General features: G+C 44.1%; 3 protein-coding genes and 1 non-coding gene across 9 annotated transcripts in view; 3 read left to right on the top strand and 1 right to left on the bottom strand.

The window, feature by feature from the left end:
• Positions 1-8,034, top strand: part of gpc4 (glypican 4) — a 62,602-nt gene extending 54,568 nt beyond the window's left edge. The window contains exons 6-9 of the mRNA XM_064973351.1: positions 255-401; positions 531-655; positions 873-1,045; positions 5,230-8,034. Coding sequence (XP_064829423.1) covers positions 255-401; positions 531-655; positions 873-1,045; positions 5,230-5,453 — 669 coding nt within the window. The 3' untranslated portion in view covers positions 5,454-8,034. The remainder of the gene's footprint in view (positions 1-254; positions 402-530; positions 656-872; positions 1,046-5,229) is intronic.
• Positions 8,035-10,610: 2,576 nt separating this feature from the next.
• Positions 10,611-10,683, bottom strand: trnaf-gaa (transfer RNA phenylalanine (anticodon GAA)). Its single transcript has one exon. It is a non-coding gene; the product is annotated as a tRNA-Phe (tRNA).
• A 260-nt stretch (positions 10,684-10,943) lies between these two features.
• hs6st2 (heparan sulfate 6-O-sulfotransferase 2) lies at positions 10,944-14,909 on the top strand. The gene is made up of 2 exons (XM_064973350.1): positions 10,944-11,858; positions 13,750-14,909. Exons 1-2 carry the CDS (start codon positions 11,818-11,820, stop codon positions 14,006-14,008), a joined length of 300 nt encoding a protein of 99 aa, XP_064829422.1. The 5' UTR covers positions 10,944-11,817; the 3' UTR covers positions 14,009-14,909.
• An 885-nt stretch (positions 14,910-15,794) lies between these two features.
• mbnl3 (muscleblind-like splicing regulator 3) overlaps positions 15,795-16,988 on the top strand; it is a 101,440-nt gene continuing 100,246 nt past the window's right edge. For all 6 annotated transcript variants that reach the window (XM_064973342.1, XM_064973341.1, XM_064973344.1 and 3 more), the window contains exon 1: positions 15,795-16,116. The gene's annotated coding sequence lies outside the window, so the exon portion shown is untranslated. The remainder of the gene's footprint in view (positions 16,117-16,988) is intronic.

The raw sequence follows: 16,988 nt of genomic DNA, 5'->3' as shown, positions 1-16,988 counted from the left end.
TCCCGTCTCTGTCTGGCAGCCCTCCCGTCTCTGTCTGGCAGCCCTCCCGTCTCTGTCTGGCAGCCCTCCCGTCTCTGTCTGGCAGCCCTCCCGTCTCTGTCTGGCAGCCCTCCCGTCTCTGTCTGGCAGCCCTCCCGTCTCTGTCTGGCAGCCCTCCCGTCTCCGCCTGGCAGCCCGCTTGCCCACACGTCTGTCTGGTTGCCCCACCCGTCTGTCTCTGTACATGCCGCTCACTCTACTCTCCACCTCTCCAGGTGTTTCAGGGGTGTGGTCAGCCTCAGCCAGGTAAAGGCTTCCGTTCCCGTCGCTCAGTCAAGGAGACAGGATTCACCGGTCGCTTCCGTCCCTACAGCCCCGATGCACGGCCCACCACAGCTGCTGGCACCAGCCTGGACAGACTGGTAAGTCTTCGTCAGACATCGGGCCTAACCAGCAACCTCAAAACAAGTTTTTACGTGAGTCCAAAGTCTTTCAAATGGACTTAGTATAAATGTGTGATCATCTCTGTTTGCCTGCTTCCTTCTACCCAGACGACAGATGTGAAGAAGAAGCTGAAGCATGCTAAGAAGTTCTGGTCCACGCTGCCAGAGACGGTGTGTGTTGGAGAGAGGATCACGTCAGGGGATGACTGTTGGAATGGAACAGCAAAGAGCAGGTTAGTTTGGCAGGTTTTCTCAGGTCACTCCCTTGACACAGACACCAATAACATTGTGTGTGTCCAAAATAGGACAATATTCCCTATTTTTAGTGCACTACTTTTGACTAGGGCATGTAGGGATGGAGCCACTCTAAAGGCATAAAGTAAGGTTGCTGCAGAACGAATTGGTGTGTCCTGTAGGATCTCCACATTCACTCACACCCTTCTTCCCTAGGTACGAGTCTGTTGTTATGGGCAACGGATTGGCCAATCAGGTGTCCAACCCAGATGTGGAAGTGGACATCACAAAGCCAGACCTGGTGATTCGCAGTCAGATCGCAGTGTTAAAGGAAATGACTAGCTGGCTGAAGGCCGCCCACAGCGGCAACGACATCTCCAGCGACCAAGGTGAGGATGGTAAACCCCAACAGATGAACTGACTGAGGCCTATTAAAAACTTCTTACGGCTGAGATCCCGCTAACGGGATCGATATGACAACAGCCAGTAAAAGTGCAAGGGTCCAAATTCAAAACAACAAATCCCATAGTTAAAATTCCTCAAACATACAAGTATTTTACACCACTTTAAAGTTACACTGCTTGTTAAATCCCACCACAGTGTCCGATTTCAAATAGGCTTTACGGCAAAAGCACCACAAACGATTGTTAGGTCAGAGCCAAGTCACAGAGAAGCACAGCCATTTTTCCAGCCAAAGAGAGGAGTCACAAAAGTCAGAAATGGAGAGTGAACGAATCACTAACCTTTCATCTTCATCAGATGACACTCATAGGACTTCATGTTACACAATACATGCATGTTTTGTTAGAAAAAGTTCATACACTGCTCAAAAAAATAAAGGGAACACTTAAACAACACAATGTAACTCCAAGTCAATCACACTTCTGTGAAATCAAACTGTCCACTTAGGAAGCAACACTGATTGACAATAAATTTCACATGCTGTTGTGCAAATGGAATAGACAACAGGTGGAAATTATAGGCAATTAGCAAGACATCCCCAATAAAGGAGTGGTTCTGCAGGTGGTGACCACAGACCACTTCTCAGTTCCTATGCTTCCTGGCTGATGTTTTGGTCACGTTTGAATGCTGGCGGTGCTTTCACTCTAGTGGTAGCGTAAGACTGAGTCTACAACCCACACAAGTGGCTCAGGTAGTGCAGCTTATCCAGGATGGCACATCAATGCGAGCTTTGGCAAGAAGGTTTGCTGTGTCTGTCAGCGTAGTGTCCAGAGCATGGAGGCGCTACCAGGAGACAGGCCAGTACATCAGGAGACGTGGAGGAGGCCGTAGGAGGGCAACAACCCAGCAGCAGGATCGCTACCTCCGCCTTTGTGCAAGGAGGAGCAGGAGGAGCACTGCCAGAGCCCTGCAAAATGCCCTCCAGCAGGCCACAAATGTGCATGTGTCTGCTCAAACAGTCAGAAACAGACTCCATGAGGGTGGTATGAGGACCCGACGTCCACAGGTGGGGGTTGTGCTTACAGCCCAACACCATGCAGGACGTTTGGCATTTGCCAGATTGGCAAATTTGCCACTGGCGCCCTGTGCTCTTCACAGATGAAAGCAGGTACACACGGAGCACATGTAACAGAGTCTGGAGACGCCGTGGAGAACGTTCTGCTGCCTGCAACATCCTCCAGCATGACCGGTGTGGCAGTGGGTCAGTCATGGTGTGGGGTGGCATTTCTTTGGGGGGCCGCACAGCCCTCCATGTGCTCGCCAGAGATCCTCAGACCCCTTGTGAGACCATATGCTGGCGCGGTTGGCCCTGGGTTCCTCCTAATGCAAGACAATGCTAGACCTCATGTGGCTGGAGTGTGTCAGCAGTTCCTGCAAGAGGAAGGCATTGATGCTATAGACTGGCCCGCCCGTTCCCCAGACCTGAATCCAATTGAGCACATCTGGGACATCGTGTCTCGTTCCATCCACCAACGCCACGTTGCACCACAGACTGTCCAGGAGTTGGCGGATGCTTTAGTCCAGGTCTGGGAGGAGATCCCTCAGGAGAACATCCACCACCTCATCAGGAGCATGCCCAGGCGAAGTAGGGAGGTCATACAGGCACGTGGAGGCCACACACACTACTGAGCCTCATTTTGACTTGTTTTAAGGACATTACATCAAAGTTGGATCAGCCTGTAGTGTGGTTTTCCACTTTAAATTTGAGTGTGACTCCAAATCCAGACCTCCATGGGTTGATAAATTTGATTTCCATGGATCATTTTTGTGTGATTTTGTTGTCAACACATTCAACTATGTAAAGAAAAAAGTATTTAATAAGAATATTTCATTCAGATCTAGGATGTTATTTTAGTGTTCCCTTTATTCTTTTGAGCAGTGTATTTATATCCAAAAATCTCAGTATACATTGGCGCGTTATGTTCAGTAGTTCCCAGAACATCCGGTGATTTTGCAGAGAGCCACATCAATTTACAGAAATACTCATCATAAATGTTGATGAAAATACAAGTGTTATACATAGAACTTTAGATACACTTCTCCTTAATGCAACCGCCGTGTCAGATTTCAAAAAAGCTTTACGGGAAAAGCAAACCATGCAATAATCTGAGTACGGCGCTCAGAGCCCAAACAAGCGAAAAACATATCTGCCATATTGTGCAGTCAACAGAAGTCAGAAATAACATAAATATTCACTTACCTTTGATGATCTTCATAAGAATGCACTCAGAGGAATCCCAGTTCCACAATAAATGTTTGTTTTCTTCGATAATGTCCATCATTTATGTCCAAATAGCGCCTTTTGTTAGAGCGTTTGGTAAACAAATCCATACTCACGAAGCGTGTTCACTAGGAGCAGACAAAATGTCAAAGTTCAGTTACAGTCCGTAGAAACATGTCAAACGATGTATAGAATCAATCTTTAGGATGTTTTTAACATACATCTTCAATAATGTTCCAACTGGAGAATTCCTTTGTCTGTAGAAAAGCAATGGAACAGAGCTCGCTCTCACGTGAGAGCGTCACAAGCTCAAGGCATTCTGGCTCATTCGCCCCCACTTCACAGTGAAGCATCAAACAAGGTTCTAAATACTGTTGACATCTAGTGGGAGCCTTAGGAAGTGCAACATGACCAATATCCCACTATCTTCAATAGGGAATGAGTTGAAAAACGACCAACCTCAGATTTCCCACTTCCTGGTTGGATTTTTTTCTCAGGTTTTTGCCTGCCATATGAGTTCTGTTATACTCAGACATCATTCAAACAGTTTTAGAAACTTCAGTGTTTTCTATCCAAATAATAATATGCATATAATAATATGCATATATTAGCAACTGGGACTGAGTAGCAGGCAGTTTACTCTGGGCACCTTATTCATCCAAGCTACTCAATACTGCCCCTAGCCATAAGAAGTTAACCACAACTCTCCACAATAATGCATGCACAACTGAGGTAAAAGGCTATGTGTTATCTTCTGAACGATCAGATAGCTAGCAAGAAGCTGTGTTGACGTGTTTTGACTCTTGTCACGTCTATGCTAATTTGGCAAAAATTAGCAAGCTAGCTAACAATGTACAGGTAAATGATCAAATAAAGGTAACACTTGAGTAAATGAGGGTTCAAATTATATTGAAAGCAGGTGCTTCCACACTGGTGTGGAGTAACATCCCACTATGCTTAGGTTCATGTATAAAAATGTTGGGCAGGCCTAATTGCCAATTAAGTTTAGCTACCATGTCTGGGTGGAGAGATCTGTGACTTTGAAAGAAGGGTGATTGTTGGGGCACGTTTAGTAGGAGCTTCAGTGACGAAGACTGATCAACAGTGATGTAAATCATATGCCATGGCTGTCTATCACCAGATACCAACCCAATTCAACACTTATGGGAGATTCTGGAGCGGTGCCCGAGAGAGCATTTTACACTACCATCAACAAAACACCAAATGATGGAATTTCTTGTGGAAGAATGGTGTCGCATTCCTCCAATAGAGTTCCAGACACTTGTAGAATCTATGACGAGGTGCATTGAAGCTGTTCTGGCCCGTGGTGACCCAACGCCCTATTAAGACACTATGTTGGTGCTTACTGGGCAAATGTATTTGTTTTCAATAAACATTTGCAGACTAAGCTTACACAAATTGGCAATAATCCTTTGATTGTAAGCCCACTGTCTGTTGTACCTCCTAGTTACGTAGTGCACACCCAGTGGTTTTGATGGTAAACACCCCACCTGTCTATAGATGAGAAGAATATCTAGGCCAGATAATGTATTCAGTTGACCTACGAATGCCTCCCTGTGTGAGAAGGAACATTGGATGACTCATGCTTACATGTGTGAGAAGGAACCTTCAATGACATTTAGACACTTTTTTTATCCAAAGGGACTTAGTCATGCGTGCATAAAGCTTTTACGTCGTCCCGGAAATCAAACCCACTATCTTGGCATTGCAAGCGCCATACTCTACCAACTGAGCTAGAGGGGACCACAAATTTGGTGTTACCATTCAAAATGTTACAACAGACTTGATCACTCCTCTTTTCATCCTTGAATGCTGTTTGTAGTCCTGAGTTCATGGCCTTCATCAACCTTCTCTCTCTCTCTGTTCCAGATGAGGACGGTAGCGGAGGAGAGGAGAGTGGCAGCGGTTGTGACTCTCCGTCCTGTGAGGTGGACCGGGACATCTACTTCTCCACCACGGCCACACCCATCAACCCCCGCGTAGTCAAGGTGGTGCACCAGGACACGAGTGGCGGAGTCCGTGTGGTACACGGGAGCATGGCACTGGCACTCAGTGCGCTTGTCCTGGCCCTGCTCGCCCCCCACTGGAGATAAAACTGCCGTGGGAAGTGAAGGGAAGGGAAGGGAGAGATTGCCAGAGAGAAGGGGGAAAAACTGTCAGATACTTTAAAAAAGACTGCCTTCAGGACCTTTGTCTGCCCGCCATCTTTGGGGGGGGGGGGGGCTCTGGAGTTATTAATATTATAATAACTTCACTTTTAATTTTTATAAAAATGGACATCAAGTGTACAGCGATACGATTTTCTTCCAAAATATTCACTTTTTTATTAGCATTTTGTCCTGATTAACTGATTAGCCCCTTGAAGCTAGGATCTCCACCGCCACATCACCGACAGTGTTTTCAGTTCTACCATTTTAGCCTATTATTCACATTTTAGTTGTTGTTCAAGTGAGTGTTAGTGTCTTAAGGATATCTCAATTGGAACCCGGGATTGTGTGCGTTTTGTAGTGTGTCTGAGTGCTTTTCATTTTAACAATATGCTCTCTATTCACAAATACATTTCCCTTATCAAGAGCGCAACTAAGGAACAATGTTTGCCAATGTTTCTGGTTTGTATGAGTGTGCTTCCTTTTCTTTTTAAAGATATAGTGGCCGTATCGTCAGGCTGGTCAGGGATGAATGTGTACGAAAACATTGAAATGGAAATCTTGGTCACATGTTGAAGCTTCAGACTGGCTCACACAGCTGAAAGTACAAGAGACTGGTAGATCTGTAGGAAAACACTGAGAGGAGTGACAGGGCTGATTGTTTGGTAGGAAATGGAACTAGCTGGTGAGGGGTTCTCTGGGTTTCTGTGTACCCAGGATTGTATCCATCACATCCTAAACTACACTCTTAACCAGTCCACTGAGATCATACCACATGTGTTCTCTGAAACATCATCATTATAAACTAGCTGTTGGATGTATGGGGGCAGTCTTGATATAGGTTACGCTGGAGACTTGACAGGAGGGGCTCTCTCTCCCTGGAATTCCCCAAAGAAGGCAGAGCTGACGGGTGTCCTGGGGCAGTGACTCTGCACAGTCAGTCTGACATGAAAAAATGAGATCTTGGCAGGGAGTGGCTTGTATGTTCAACATCTTTTAGATATAGCAAAAAAGAGAAACAGATACAAGTGACTGTGAATTGAATTGGAGATGAGGGAACTGTGGACTGAGTATGATCAAATTGGAACACAGGGTTTTACGTGGAGGTAGTGTTCACATGTTTTGTAATAAAGATATGTATTAGGTACTACAATGAATTGTATTGTTAGTTGTAGGAGCTGGTGGTCTGTGCACAGATTGTTTTGGGGTGCTTGTTTGCACCCCATACAGACATTTACCTCTACTTTCATTAGGTCTGTCTGACGTGTCCCCCCTTCGCATCCAATAATTTCAACTGTTTGCAACTGAAGTTGATATATTCTCTCTTGCATGGAAAATGAAACCTTGGTACGTTAGTAACTACTTCATGGTCATGAAAATGTTGTTTTCTGGGAATTCTCAAATCAATCAATTGTATCTGTTGTCAGCAGAAGTACTTTTCTGTCTCTCCAGACACAACGGTGTAACTGAGTTTGTGTTGAATTGGACAACTGACAAGCACAATATGTTTGAATTCACATCACCTAAAAGTTTCACCTCACATTATCCACTAGTTGCTTTTGTACAGTAAATTATTTAATTGCATGTTTATTTTAAAGCATTTACAAACATGCATTCAAAAAATACAGTACTCAGAATGTATTGATATATTGTGTAGATGAAAAGATATTGATAATTTTACAAATTAACCGAAGGTATTGGTTTCAGATTTCCTATTTTACATTTGAATTCTGTTAAGAAAAAAAAAACACTTTCATGTTGCAGTCTGTCAAGTCTTCTAAGGTGATTGGCTGATGTATGGTGGTGATGCCTGGACAAGTTGTTCGCTCAATACCTTTTGTGCCTCTTGTGCCCCCATGGTGCTGGACACATTTCTGCACTAAACCTCTAATGCCCCCAAGGATTACGCCTGGCCGGCCGCCACGACTTGGAAGGAATGCCTGAGGACATTTGGGGATTGAGGACAGGACATTGTGATGACATGCAGCCAAAACAGCTATGCAGCCTTTGCAGAGGAAATATCCATACTGCCTTTCCACACTCAACTTGCAGGCTTTTAATAATGTTTCTGTCATCAAATTATTTTTTTCAATCTCAAATGGTAAATGTGGGACAGTAATGGCCGCAGAACTTCCTGTAGGCACGGCAGCAGGTGTGTTTGTCTAGCTTATAGTACCATAGGGGTTCTCCTTGTTTATGATCCATGGAACAACCTCAGATGTGTCTGAAATGGCACCCTATTCTTAAAGGTGCACTGTGAGCCCTGGTCAAAAGAAGTGCATTATGTAGGGAATAGAGTGTCATTTCAGACAGAGCCTGATAGTTGAGGAGATGGATACAGTGCCTTGTAAAAGTATTCATCCGTCTTGGCGTTTTTCCTATTTTGTTGCATTACAACCTGTAATTTAAATGTTTTTTTTATTTAGATTTCATGTAATACATACACAAAATAGTCCAAATTGGTGAAGTGAAATGAAAAAAGTTACTTGTTTAAAAAAGATTATATAAAATAAAAAATGGAAAAGTGGTGCTTATGTATTCACCCCCTTTGCTACAAAGCCTCTAAATAAGCTCTGGTGTAACCAATTACCTTCAGAAGTCACATAATTAGATTGCACACAGGTGGATTTTATTTAACTGTCACATGATCTCAGATATACACTTGTTCCCAAAATGCCCCAGTGTCTGCAACACCACCTGTGCAAGCGTCACCATGAAGACCAAGGAGCTCGCCAAACAGGTTAGGGACAAAGTTGTGGAGAAGTACAGGGTTGGGTTATTAAAAAAAAACTAAGAAAATTTGAACATCCCACCGTTAAATCCATTATTAAAAATGTAAAGAATATGGCACCATAACAAACCTGCCAAGAGAGGGCCGTCCACCAAAACTCACGGACCAGGCAAGGAATCAGAGAGGCAACAAAGAGACCAAAGATAACCCTGAAGGAGCTTCAAAGCTCCACAGTGGAGATTGGAGTATCTGTCTATATGACCACTTTAAGCCGTACACTCCACAGAGCTGGCCTTTACGGAAGAGTGGCCAGAAAAAAAGCCATTACTTAAAGAATGAAATAAGCAAACACATTTGGGGTTCGCCAAAAGGCATGTGGGGGACTCTCCAAGCATATTGAAGAAGCTACTCTGGTCAGATTAGACAAAAAAATATAGCTTTTTGGCCATCAAGGGAAATGCTATGTCTGGCACAAACCCAACACCTCTCATCACTCGAGAACACCATCCCCACAGTGAAGCATGGTGGTGGCATGCCGTGGGTATGCTTTTCATCGGCGGGGACTGGGAAACTGGTCAGAAATGAAGGAATGATGGATGGCGCTAAATACAGGGACATTCTTGAGGGAAACCTGTTTCCAGAGATTTGAGAATGGGGCAGAGATTCACCTTCCAGCAGGACAGTGACCCTAATTCTACTGCTAAAGCAATACTTGAGTGGTTTAAGGGGAATCATTTAAATGTCTTGGAATGGCCTAGTCAAAGCCCAGACCTCAATCCAATTGAGAATCTGTGGTATGACTTAAAGATTGCTGTACACCAGCAGAACCCATCCAACTTGAAGGACCTAGAGCAGTTTTGCCTTGAATAATGGGCAAAAATCAGTGGCTAGATGTGCCAAGCTTATAGAGACACCCCAAGAGACTTGCAGCTGTAATTGCTTCAAAAATGTGGGTCTACAAAGTATTGATTTTAAGGGGGTGAATAGTTATGCACGCTCTAGTTTAGTTTTTTTTGTCTTATTTCTTGTTCGTTTCACGCAAAAAAATATTTTGCATCTTCAAAGTGGTTGGCATGTTGTGTAAATCACATGATACAACCCCCCAAAAATACATTTTAATTCTAGGTTGTAAGGCAACAAAATAGGAAAAAATGCCAAGGGGTGTGAATACTTTTGCAAGCCACTCTATATGACGGCACACCCCATCGGTCTTTGGCCCACCAGAACAGCATGGCGTCATCTTTGAAGACTGAGGAGTTTGGGACACACTATTCCCCTGGTCAAAATAGTGCACTACATAGGGAATAGGGTGTCATTTGGGATTCATATGAGTGACAAAGTAATATGTAACTGAGCAGCCATTTTAGATGTCTCTGAAAGAGGCCATAACAATCCATGTTTTTACTTCTGAGTATCTCCTAAATGTTGTGAGAAAAACAAGATGAGATAGATGCTAAATTGTAAAAGAAAAGGTGTCTTCCTAGTCTTGTTGAAATAAAGACTGCAGATATTTAAATGTTCTTGAATGGTTTATATTCTGAATTACTGACATTTACATAATGACCCTCTAAATACTAGTTAGGTTTACCCTAAAGATGAAACATTACCTTTTAAAGATATGCATTTCAACAAATGAACCTTTGCAACGAAGAAGCATATGCTCTCTGAAAAATGCAGATATTGTGTCTCCCCCCCATGTTGACTCCAACGCTTCCCACAGTTGTGTCAAATTGGCTGGATGTCCTTTGGGTTGTGGACCATTCTTCATACACATGGGAAACTGTTAAGCCTGAAAAACCCAGCAGTGTTACAGTTCTTGACACAAACTGGTGTGGCTGGCACCTACCTATACCATGTTCAAAGGCACTTAAATTTGTATCTTGCACATTCACCCTCTGACTGGCACACATTACACAATCTATGTCTCAAGGCTTAATCCTTTAACCTGAACAAGTGACATCAATGGGATCATAGCTTTAACCTGGATTCACATGGTCAGTCTATATCGTGGAAATAGCTGTTCTTAATTGTTTTGTACACAGTGTGTGGTTCTTTGTATGTAAGATTCAAATTAAACCCATTAGACTTTTTATGAGTAGTCAATAATGCACATGCCTTTCTGTGTTTAGAGACGAAAGGTATTGTCTCTACTCCTTCACAAAGAGAGTAGATAATTCCTCTGGAAAGGTCTGAAAAGCTGTGGTGCCTACCATAACCTTCCAACATCAGTAGGCCTTCATTGTATAGAAAAAGGAAACACGTTGACTATCAAATATTTTATTTTAGTATTTGGTTCTCAACCCGTGGCACATAGAATATCCCAATGGTATGCGAGCACTGCAGTCTTCAAATTCATTCAAAATGTATAAACCTGCCGAAACCCGGGATCGAACCAGGGACCTTTAGATCTTCAGTCTAACGCTCTCCCAACTGAGCTATTTCGGCGGTATATCGAGGATCACGGGAAAGCGTTATCTAGTTAAGATAACTCCTCTGTATAGTTCTAGAAACTTTGACATGCGGGTGTTGTATGCATCTACAAAGTAATAAAATCACAATATCAAATCTGGGCAGCATGGTACAGATACATCTTTATGGATTGGCCAATATATGCAGTCATTGATTGGCTCACATCAGAGAACCTCCGCCCATGTATGTAAATGCCGTCATTTCACGAGCCCCAGCCAACGCAGGGGATTCTGGGAAGAAAGTTTAGGGATCGGGAACATGGTGATGGAAAGGGGCTATAAGCACCTAATTCTTGGTGGGAAACACAACATCTGTAATGCTTTCGTGACATACAAGCAGACTTGTGAGGTAAATGTTGTCACGTCTGCAACATAATTATTTCGTGAAACATCAAAAGCCCTCTGTTTGTATGCGAATGTTGTGTGGCTAGCTTAGCCTGGCTACTTGTTCCGCTAGCCAGCCATAGCTGGCCATCGTTTTTGTTAAGTGAACGAAGTGAAAGCAATAAAGCTAGAAAGCAGTGTTTGCCTCCAACCGAGGCAGGGCCCAGTGGGTCAGACTGCTTGAGTAATGTGGTTTAGTTTCTCTCGGGAAGATGGATGAAAGGTCCACCAACCACCACCGGCTCTTGATTGCCCTGGTGATAATCTTGCTCTTTGGCGTTATTGTGCTTCAGTACCTTTGTCCTAGCTCCGGTTGCCAACTGTTGCACCTAGGATCATTGGCCTCCAACTCGGGCAGCAATGCCATCGGGTCCCAGGGAAACGACATTGGCCTCAGTGGACAGGACACATACGTCGCTGAGGACTGTGCCCTGGCCCGTTTTGTTCCCCGCTTCAATTTCACTTCTGCAGACCTCGGTCGACTCGTAGACTTCAATATCCAGGAAGATGATGTTATTGTTTTTCTACACATTCATTAGACAGGGGGCACAACATTTGTTGCGTAATATTAAACTCGAGAGGCCTTGTGAGTGTCATGCTGGCCAAAAGAAATGCCCCTGTTACCGGTCAGGTAAAAGGGAAACGTGGCTTTTCTCTCGGTTCTCCACTGGCTGAAGCTGTGGTCTTCACGCGGACTGGACCGAGCTGACCAACTGCGTGCCGTCTCATGAACACGCGCGAGCCCCCCAAGAAGTCTACAGTTCCCAGGTAAGAGTGTCACCCAGAGCACTGGATTTGAAATTACTTGTGGACAACAATTTCAGTTTGTTCAGTATCTTGTTCCTAAATTGAATCCACATCTCATATTTTATTATGTATGATCAATTGGAGACAAATGCATCCATGCTTCTCTAGGGTTGAAAGGGGATTCTGGTCTGGTTAAGCCGGGTCAATAGCAAGCACCTCCCCTGTGACTCTCTCTATTGTGACTCTGTTCATCTTGAACTGCAGAGTCCCAAATTACCCCCTATTCCCATTTGTAGTGCACTGGTTTTGATCAGAGGCCCTGTTCAAAAGTAGGCCACTTTATAGGAAATAGGGTGCCGTTTGTGACTTACTCATTGAGACTATTGTGTTGGTTATTAAAGTTATATAACAGAGGTGCTGAATTCTAAACAAGTCTAAAGACAAATTAACTGACCTAGATATCTTTCTCTCTGTTCACTCTGTTCTGTCTCTCTCTGTTCTGTCTGTTTGCCTCTCTCTGTTCTGTCTGTCTGCCTCTCTCTGTTCTGTCTGTCTGCCTCTCTGTTCTGTCTGTCTGCCTCTCTCTGTTCTGTCTGTCTGCCTCTCTCTGTTCTGTGCCTCTCTCTGTTCTGTCTCTGTTCTGTCTCTCTCTGTTCTGTCTCTCTCTGTTCTGTCTGTCTCTCTCTCTGTTCTGTCTGTCTCTCTCTCTGTTCTGTCTGTCTCTCTCTCTGTTCTGTCTGTCTCTCTCTGTTCTGTTCTGTCTGTCTCTCTCTCTGTTCTGTCTGTCTCTCTCTCTGTTCTGTCTTCTGTCTCTCTCTGTTCTGTCTGTCTGTCTCTCTGTTCTGTTCTGTCTGTTCTGTCTGTCTCTGTTCTGTCTGTCTGTCTCTCTCTGTTCTGTCTCTCTCTCTGTTCTGTCTGTCTGTCTCTCTCTGTTCTGTCTGTCTGTCTCTCTCTGTTCTGTCTGTCTGTCTCTCTCTGTTCTGTCTGTCTGTCTCTCTCTGTTCTGTCTGTCTGTCTCTCTCTGTTCTGTCTGTCTGTCTCTCTCTGTTCTGTCTGTCTGTCTCTCTCTGTTCTGTCTGTCTGTCTCTCTCTCTGTTCTGTCTGTCTCTCTCTCTCTGTTCTGTCTGTCTCTCTCTCTGTTCTGTCTCTCTCTCTGTTCTGTCTCTCTCTCTGTTCTGTCTCTCTCTCTGTTCTGTCTCTCTCTCTCTGTTCTGTCTCTCTCTCTCTGTTCTGTCTGTCTGTTCTGTCTGTCTGTCTCTGTCTTTCTGTTCTGTCTCTCTCTCTCTGTTCTGTCTGTCTCTCTCTCTGTTCTGTCTGTCTCTCTCTCTGTTCTGTCTGTCTCTCTCTCTGTTCTGTCTCTCTCTCTGTTCTGTCTCTCTCTCTGTTCTGTCTGTCTCTCTCTCTGTTCTGTCTGTCTCTCTCTCTGTTCTGTCTGTCTGTCTCTCTCTGTTCTGTCTGTCTGTCTCTGTTCTTTCTGTCTGTCTATCTCTGTTCTGTCTGTCTCTCTCTCTCTGTTCTGTCTGTCTCTCTCTCTCTGTTCTGTCTGTCTCTCTCTCTGTTCTGTCTGTCTCTCTCTCTGTTCTGTCTGTCTCTCTCTCTGTTCTGTCTATCTGCCTCTCTCTGTTCTGTCTGTCTCTCTCTCTGTTCTCTGTCTCTCTCTCTGTTCTGTCTATCTGCCTCTCTCTGTTCTGTCTGTCTGCCTCTCTCTGTTCTGTGCCTCTCTCTCTCTCTCTGGTCTGTCTGTCTCTCTCTCTCTCTGGTCTGTCTCTCTCTCTGTTCTGTCTGTCTCTGTCTGTCTGTCTGTCTGTCTGTCTGTCTGTCTGTCTGTCTGTCTGTCTGTCTGTCTGTCTTCTGTCTGTCTGTCTCTCTGTCTGTCTCACTCTGTTCTGTCTGTCTGTCTCTCTCTGGTCAGTCTGTCTCTATATTCTATCTGTCTGCTGTTCTTCAGCCGGAACTACTACTATATCACCATCCTGCGTGACCCGGTGTGGCGTAACCTGAGCGAGTGGCGGCACGTGCAGCGCGATGCCACCTGGAAGGCCTCCCTGCACGTGTGTGACGGGCGCGCCCCCACGCTGGCCGAGCTGCCCAGCTACGACCCCGGGGATGACTGGTCCGGCTGCTCCCTGCAGGAGTTCATGGACTGCCCCTACAACCTGGCCCAGCGATAAGCCCCAGTGAGGACTACATGGATAATGTGGAACAGTGGCGGTAGTAGTGAGAGGACCAAGTTGGAGAAAGAGGGAAGAGTTGAGCCTTGTCTATACAGACATTATGGGCGCTTCCTGCAAATGTGCACGTCTTCACGTCCCTCCATGGATTTGAAAGGAAATTACTGGTATTAGAAAAATGTGTTTTTAACCATGCCTATACCAATCCAATGCTATATGAGGGTAGTAGTGAACAAATGCACACTTCGGGAACAAGGAGATATGGGATACACACATTCTCAAAACTCTCCACTAACAGCGTACAGCTCCCTTTAGCCTGCATCCGAACCTGTAGTCCATGGACAGCTTTCCATTTAGCAAAACGTGCTTATTTTTCTTCAATGTAATTTATTTTTGTGTACTTCACTAACCCACATTGTGGTCATGACATTTCATAGAGAAAATCCAGGGCTCGTCACAATTGGCATCCTATTCCCTAATATAGTGCACTTTTGACCCCGGTCAAAAGCTGTGCACTACATAGAGAATAGAGTACCAATTGGGACAGGGTGACTACCAATACCATGCACCTCTCAATCGCCCAAGCCTTCTGATGAAACCTTACGGTTCACGTACAGAATTGTTGGTTATATACCAGGGGGAAAAAATATTTTCCCTGATAGTCCATTTGATATTGATTTTATAAGCACATTTTTGTAACGGATTTTGTTTCAAAGAGAATAAGCTTTTTTCTCCCTTGCTGCTTTTCTATTCATATTATGCCACAATGTTGTTGTGAATTATGTTGGTAAAGCTGTTGAATGATTTGTCAGATGACATGCAGCTCACAAATGACTGAGAAAGACTTGAAATGACCGAAGAAGAAAATAAAAAAGTCTCACTAAATGAGATGTAATAATGACCTCAATCAGTAGCACAGTATGTAACTCACTTATTTTTGTGCTGTCCTTGTCTCCTCTTTTGTATGAAAAATATTCACTGGTGTCATGTCTTGAAACTGATACACCAGGTAGAGTGTGTTGGTATGTCCACATCCTTACTACACATGTAGCCTACACACCTGTCTCTGGTTGGTACAAATGTGCAGTTGCCAGCCAGGTCACGATTGGACCCGTCATTATAATCCAGTGCTGTCCCTTCGTCCCCCTCTCTCTGTTGCTCCAGCAGGTGGTGCCAAATCTGTGTCAAAACAACTGTCTCCACTGAAAATGTCATCTCGTGTTTTGGTGAATCTGGTCTGGTCTAAATGATCATCCCTTTCTGTGTAAATTATACTTTGTGTGTATTACTTTACAATTGTGCATAGGAGTGATTGGATAGAAATCTGAATGTTGCACATGCTACAATAACAGCACACCAATGATCCACAGTGCTCCTCTACCTGCAGCATACATAGGTACTAGATTTACAGGTAGGTTTATCCCTAGTTGTGTCTGACACGTTTTTACAGGTGAGTCATTATCATAAATGAAAGAATATTGTGATCTGTAATAGATGCTTATGACGGTGGCTACCCTGTACTACCATTTAGGACATGAAGCTGTATACCTGAGATTGTGGACCATGACATTCGGTAAAGTAGGTTTGCCAAAATATAAAGGGTAGAGATAGAACCTGAAGTGACCCATCCAGTTACCGCCCTCTTGCCGCGGATAACAGCCTAATGGGATTCCCCTAAAATGGAGGCAATGCACGGCTCTTCGGCAATGCGTAATACCAAACAACACTTTCTCCTGAACTCCTCCCTTCTGCTTTTGCCCTCCCTCGATTTTTACCTCGCCCTCCTCTGGTCTCGCTTGTCTCTGCTTTTTATTTAGCCAGCTACCAAGTTGCGACATTTCACTTCACGCCGCTTCATCGTTTTGTTTCCCCGCATAATATTTTGGGATAAATGCACGACGTATCGTTTTTTAAACTGTTATCATAAATGTAAGTGATTCAATTTTTCCAGCACAATTAACATTCGCTCTAAGTATGGCGTATTCAGAATTGGTAAAATAATTATCGTATCGTGACATGAACATTTATTTAGCATGCTGTAATAAGTAAGAAGACAACGTGTTGAAGACAGGATTAGGCTATTTATCAGACCTTCCGAGCGTGTACAGGTAAGAACACTAATGCTTGACTGCTGTCGCAGTTGACTTTCACCTGGCGTCTTTGCCTTACTAATTGCGCATGTTGGTTCGTGTAAATAAGCTTGTAACAACACATCTATTGGAAGTTAGTAAATATGTATCACATGGATAGCCAACATTTGAATAAACTGTCTCTTTGCCTGTTGTTGGGTAGTTTACAATAGCAATAGTAGGCGAGGTTACGCATAGAATACAGAGTGATGACGTCTGACATTATTTTAGGCCTAGTCCATATGGTGATGCATTTAGGCAACCAACAGAATCATTTTCAGGGCTGTCGCTCTTCAAGACACTCTCAGTATGCCACAATTATCGATTCTGTCGCGTCGGTAATACAGGAAGCAAATCTCACAACCATTTATAATGCGGAAATGTTGAAGAGCTCGCCAGTTTAACTGGAAATTAGTAACATCTGGTTCAGGTCGTTCAGCCATTCCTATGGGGGAAATTAATGGAGAAAGAATGGGGTTTTGGGATAAACGCTGAAATAAGGACTGAGGTTAACAGAAGTTTAGGAGACAAAGTTTTTTTTCTGTATATAAATTGCTAATCCTGTGTTTACCACAGACCTTATTTTCGGTGTTTATAAAAAACACATTCATTTCCCCATAGGCTTTGGCCAACAAACTATGTGGAGTTCGCCCCCTCCTGTCAGGCACTGTTTTATTCAGAACAGAACAGGTGGGAAGTGGTGGCGATGCCGTGTGCTAGCTAACTAACTAGCACACGGTGTCGCTAACTAGCAAGCTAGCACACGGGTTCGCTAACCAGCAAGTTAGCTAGCACAAGGTGTCCCTTCCGACTGCTGTACTAGTGGGAGGCAGGAGCGACTGGTAGACGGT

The sequence above is a fragment of the Oncorhynchus masou genome, chromosome 9 (assembly GCF_036934945.1).
Source record: "Oncorhynchus masou masou isolate Uvic2021 chromosome 9, UVic_Omas_1.1, whole genome shotgun sequence".
NCBI lineage: Eukaryota > Metazoa > Chordata > Actinopteri > Salmoniformes > Salmonidae > Oncorhynchus > Oncorhynchus masou.
This window is presented reverse-complemented; position numbering and strand designations above follow the sequence as displayed.